Raw genomic sequence first — 6,300 nt, forward strand, 5'->3', positions numbered from 1 at the left:
GGCAATAATTCCCTTGACACTTAATAAAGCAAACAAAGGAAATCCGGGAAAGAATTGAGCAATATACGAAAAGTATGAACAAATATTCTGTTTCAAGTCCCAAATAGCCTAGATTTAGGCTTACTGCCAAGGCAAAGGGTGAGCCGCCATAAAGCCAGAAGGGCTATTGCATGGAGTAGAGGAAAGAGTCGCATGTCCCACTCCCTCCCTCCTCTTCTTCCTTTTAAATGGCCTCTGCGCTGCCCTCCACCAGTGCCTTTTTCTACCGCCAGTCGTGAGGCTTCCTGCGAGTAGTCAGAAACCGTAAGAAAAGGAGACTTTGACGAGTCAGGCAACACATTTCATTTGGAGTGCTAAATAGTAAGTCAAAAGCGTCTTTCAAACACCAATCGCATTTTGAGGGGTAGCTGGCTACAAGGGGATCGGTTTTCACTTGTTACAGTTGCACGGACCTCAAAACTGAGTCCTCCACATTCATTTGGCCACCACAGCAGTGAAGTTGAAGCTTGGTACCCAGAAAGCCCACTCACGGGTTTATAGCCTCGTTACCTCCCGAAGGCGTCATGAGGCATACCAGCCTAGAAGTGCGTCCACCACTGACATACAAAATGACATGGTGGCTGAAGGCATGAATGGATTTCCATGACACGAAAATGACAGCCAAATAGTGGAGACTGGAGGAATTCAACAACTTTTCCAGTTGGTAATCTGGCACCAATAGATGATTTCTCTTTGGGTGTGGAGGGAAAAGCTGAAGACAAGTGCCTTTGAAAGAGTTTATTCAAAACACAAAAGAAAAAACCTTCATGATTAAAGTACTGTTAAGAGTGTGGTCAATGGAATGCAGATAAAAATAGTAGTTGGAGACAGGAGACAAACTCAGATTCAACGAAATGTGGAAGAAAAAACCAAAATTATTGCTGTTGGTTGGGACTATTACAAGCACACCGCGCAGGTCAGTGCCAATACCGAAGGGATGATGACAATGGTGGCACTTGTCAAAGGGGGACAGTACACCCACAAACGCACACAAATTATGCGCACAGATAGACAGACAGACAGACGGACACAATCGGTACCTCTGCATTGCTGATGTCAGAAGGAGCTGAAAAATTAATGCAGAAATGTCAGAGGATAGACAATAATCCTACTCAAGCTCCCATTCAATCCTCCCTTCGGTGTGGGGAAACCAATTATGCACACGGCTGATGAGTAAATGACAAAAAGGGAAATTACGAGTAAACTGTACTTTTTAGCCGTGATAACTAAGCGGCAAATCAAGTGCCAATTACGGGCGTTGCATCAGGTTTCTCCCTCATTTTTCCCCTTTTAAATCACAAAGTTATGTCAACTTGTTAGCTGTTATAAAAACAAATTAGAAGGAATACTCATTTAGATGTAAAGGACAATGGCATGCTTTAAATTTTGCCCAAAAAAAAGTGAAAGCGGAAGGTGGATTTCGGGTTTGTCATGTGACTGCCACTGTCTGATAAGTTGGATTATGACTTATAGTTACAAAACTGCCTTATAAATTGCAAGACAAAGAAGTGAATGGAGTAGGTCTTTCTTCGAAGCGCTTTGTAGGTAGCAGGTATGTAAAGGGGACACACGACTTCAAAAAAGGGATGAAATGATGGAATGTTGTAGGGACCTTTGTGTTGTGTTGAAGAAACAAGTTAGGTAGGTAGCAGGTAAAGTGTGTGCTACCAGAGGCTTGAGGAAAAATTCTGAAGAGAGATATACATAATACTCCAAGTAAATAAAGTGACCACTTCTACATATAGATGCGGACCTGTGACATTGGGATATGGGTGCGTCACACATATGTGACATTACCGAAAGGAATTGAATTGAAATATAGGAAGGACAACACAAATTATGCTATTGCATGGAAAATTACAAAACATTTTTCCATGAATGGCTCAGCAGGTAGTTTTTTCTTTCAACAAATGCACTATCAAAATGACCGGTTTAGATACTACTTAAAAGCAATTAAGCAGAAATAATCAAAGTGGAAATACTAGTTTATACTCATTTTAATGCTTTAAACTCAGTCAACCGACTTATATTATGAGTTACTGCAACTAGTTAGCAAAAAGTGATAAAACACAGCCTTCATATGTTTGTGACGAAGGATCAGGTAAGAAAAATTGGGACGTCACACATATGTGACCCTAACGACTAATGTACTCTCTGCTTCACGGCAGATTAATCTCTCCAAATTCTCTGCTAAATGAGTGACAGGTTAACTGACAACGCCAAACAGATGGTAGCGTCTAGACCTTTGCCCCTACCACCTGACTCGCTGTCACCAAAAGGTAGCAACGCATTGGGGAAAAAAAAGTTACTACGCGAGATTCTACTTAAGGGAAACAAAAATTTGAAAGTATTTGAAGATCAATCGCATATTTTTCAACACCTTACCATGAAATTCAAATATTTTTTGAACAATTTTCTATTTCAGCATGTCAAATGTAGTGAGAAGATTTTAATTCAAGAATGGGACTGGGAGAGAAATCCCGCCTCACCGCATCCTCCCTGTTTCACAGGGATTAATTTTCTCAGTGATATTTACCATTTTTTTGACATCCACAATGGACAACTGCATGCAGAAAAGGAATAGTCAGGTGAAAAAGAAAAGTAAGAGAGAGACAAGGGAAGGTGATTAGAAGTTTGGCTTATTGCCTCGTCTTCTGGAGAGAAATCATTTGATAAATGCGGAATTCGCAAACCCTTAATAATATCAACTTCAAGGAGTAAGGAGAAAACGTCCGATAAAAAGTTAAAAAAGGAAGTGAAACCTCTGTCTTCTTTTTTTTCCCTTACATACTCGTTTTCGAGGTGTTCACGCGAGTGGACCACGGGAGGGGGAAAAGAAGGGAGCCTCAGAAATGAAAATAAAAGTCGCAGACTTTCAGCGCTTCAAAGCCTCACCAACAATAAGGCTGACCGCTCAATCCACCCAACTTTATACAGAAGGTGCATTAAATATTAACCATATGAAGGGAAACAACAGCAAACGAAGGGAGTACCAACTATGTGGTACAGTGGCTTACCCCTTTTCAACCGTCTACCTTCTTATGCGTTCCATAAGTTTTGCAAATCTAAAAGGGGAAATGAAGCAAAGTGAAGCTATTTTTCCCTTCACCGCAGATTTAATAAATCCCGAAATTCCTCCCTTTTCCGTTTATACGGGCGACAACAAACGAGTCTGTCGAAAATGTAACCACTTTGCAGTGCGTTCAGTAGCCCCTAGAGACAATTTTTTGGTCTAAAAAACTCGTCTCTAAAGTGGGTTGAATTATAAAATCAAATGTAATTTTTTAATTCAATAGGGTAGTTTAAAAAGGGAAATTATCCTCTTTTCGTGAGTTAAAAAATTAGAATCACCTTTTTGAGAGGGATAGCTGACTGCCCAAATACTTTGATCAAAGTATATTCAAAAATCCGTGTAGCTGTTGGATGGCAAAATTACTATTCGGATTTCCCTTTTAAAGTGTTCTAAGGATTTCGCCCTCATTTTGAGGTCCTTTATGGAAGACTCTACCTTATTAGCAATCTGGAAGGCAGCCCAAGTGTTCTCCCATTTCGTTAGGGGGAAGACCATACATCAAAAAGGATCATTTAAAACTTTTTACGCCAAAAGTTAAACTATTCTTCCGGAACTATGCAAGAAATAGTAACTTTAAAAGATAGACAATAGAACTGAAGGGAAGAGAAAGGGTAGATGGTACTTTGAAGCAATACAAGAGGGCTAACTGCTCAGCTCCACAGCCTAATAAGTAGCCATATAAGTAGTATGACATGGTGAAATGGAAAGATGACCCATAAAAATAAACTTCTTATCATAATTCTGATTATAGATGCAGTCTGTGGAATGTGTAAGTCAGTAGAGGAAAAAAGCGACTTCAACGATTAAGCTAGTGAAGCTTGTGTCCAAGGCATCACCGTTCCAATCGGTAGCTGAGAGGCCTCCTTCAGTCGGACACAACTAAAAACTTTATTATTGGTTGACAGTGAAAAATGCCTTTATACAGCCACTTCCATTTCTGTCACATTGCTCTCTCGTTCCTTAACTGTTTAACAAGTCCTTATTTCTGGAGGAGAAGTTGGACTGGAACACCTTCAAGATGTGGACGTCACTTGTAAGTGCAGTTCGACTCTCATCAAGTGAACAAATGACAGTAAGTCATTCCATCCACAACCCACACACACACATACGAAGCCAGCCCGGATGAAATGGTGCGTGTCGCTAAGGCGTAGAATGGGGGGTAGTAGTGACTAGATTGTCCAGATTTAGCCAATGCTATGATTTGTTTGCTCCACGCAAGTTTTAAATCCAAACGCCATTTCTTATCACAAGTCAGTCAGTTAGTCAGCCAGTAAACACTGCAAAATACACAACTTGAAAGAAGGGAAAAATAAGTAGATTCTTATAGAAGTTCACTGCCACCTGTTAAGATAGGACATGTGGGACCCATCTGCTTAGCCTCCGCGATTCTGCCTTCATCATGGCCTCCTTTAAAAGTGCAATACATAATTACTAAAAATGAAGAGAATTCTTCCTGAGTATGTAGCATGTATCTTTTAGTAATTCACCACTTCTAAGGAGTACATTCTACTACAACATCTTTAAGTTCAGTGCTACAGAGCTCCGCAAAACCAAGGTCCAATTCACAGAGAAGGCTACCGACATTTGACAACCCTTCAAGGTCACGGACAGACAAATAAGGAGTCCTGCTTGACTGACGCATCCATTTCATAGAACCATCTTATTCACTTCGAGGAGAGGAAAGCACTTCCAAGGCTGGGTATTTTCCTTAAATATCACGAGAAGGTAAAGGCTGATCTCTACTGAAGGAATTTTCTTCTTCCCTAAGTAGTAGGGAAAAAAGGAACTGCCGACGATCAGACATTATCCACAAAAAAGATGGATTCCATTCCCCACATCAAATGATTTCATGTCCTCTTACTACCTCAGCAGGATTATTAAGCCCTGGATGGAGAGAGAGAGAGAGAGAGTAGTTGAAAGAAGGCTTTAAAGTCCTTCACTCAGTCTACAGAACTCAAAATTTGACAGTCAAACATTTTCAGGATCCTTCTACCCCCTTGATTTAAACAAGTGTTTTTGAGAAAGAGATCTAGAGGGGGGAGGAATAATCTGGACCATTAATAAGCAGCACAAGTTTGAATTCGGAGTCCAGGAAAAAAAGTTACCGCCATCTAAATTTACCTGCGTATCTATCGTGACTTGAAACATCAACACCTTCATTTGATGAGTAAAACTTGAGAAAAAAGGCGGTTTTCCCAATTTCGTCTTATAAAACAAGGGAAAGAGGGAGGGGAAGGGTGAGGGTGGAGATGCAACTTTTGTCCAGCCAAATCCATATCTCCCGCTGCTTGAGGAGTTATGCATGAGAAAAAGAATCAAAATTTATGTCATTTTTTAGCTTCCATGGAAACGGCGGTGGCGGAAACTGAGATCATTTACCGTGTCCAAATGTATCCAGAAGGAGTGGGGTGATTTTGAGGTAACTTTTTTCCTGTGGATAGTGAACAATCAGAAGGTGAGGAAATTGTGAAACTCCTTCAAAGAGTATCACAAAGAAAACCCGTTTTCCCAGAATAAAGACAAAGTCCTTCAAGCGCAAATCAGGGATGTAGAGATTAAGGAAGCACTTTTTTTTCCGGAGTGAATGTAAGATTTGTCTGTGTGTTTGTTTCGAATAGCCTACAAACGGTCTGTTCGCATTCACGGTCAGAAGTGATAAGAGGCGCAAAAACAAGTCATAAAAGTTCAAGAAGACAAGGGAAAGGAAAAAGTGAATTGAAGAGCAACGGCAGTTATGGGGGAGTACCGGCAAATCATAAATCAGATAAAGGAGGGAGATTATGCGGTTCTTTTAATTCTCTTGATCACAAGGAAATGGCAAAAAAGTAAGGCGCTGCTTGAATGCCGGTGGACATGGATAACTTCCTCAGCATGATATTATTTACTACCCCTCATTTTCAATTAAACTACCATTAAAAAATTACTAAAACCACCTCACGGGCGCAATTCGAGCTTATCGGGCATGCGCAAGACAGGTGAAAAGCTACGGAAGCGCCTCATCATGGAGGGCAGAGAGAGAGCATCTGGAGAAGATGCAGAGGATAGCAACGGACTTTATCACCAGCTCATAGTGGCGACGGCTCCATAGATTTTGACAAGAGGACCTTCAACGGTTAATTATGGAGAAGAGTTATTATTATTGCCCAAAATAAAAGGTGACTGGTGTGCCAAAATCTTAAATAATGCTT

At 40.6% G+C, this 6,300-nt stretch overlaps 1 protein-coding gene across 1 annotated transcript in view; it reads right to left on the minus strand. All coding sequences in view use genetic code 11, as the record gives it.

The window, feature by feature from the left end:
* Positions 1-936: 936 nt before the first annotated feature.
* EGR_08351 (RILP-like protein) overlaps positions 937-6,300 on the minus strand; it is a gene marked incomplete at both ends in the record, with an annotated part of 18,730 nt that continues 13,366 nt past the window's right edge. Inside the window, 2 exons of the mRNA XM_024497600.1 lie at positions 937-1,081; positions 3,075-3,104. Coding sequence (XP_024347969.1) covers positions 937-1,081; positions 3,075-3,104 — 175 coding nt within the window. The remainder of the gene's footprint in view (positions 1,082-3,074; positions 3,105-6,300) is intronic.

Source organism: Echinococcus granulosus (assembly GCF_000524195.1).
Source record: "Echinococcus granulosus chromosome Unknown EG_S00104, whole genome shotgun sequence".
In the NCBI taxonomy this organism is placed as follows: Eukaryota; Metazoa; Platyhelminthes; class Cestoda; order Cyclophyllidea; family Taeniidae; genus Echinococcus; species Echinococcus granulosus.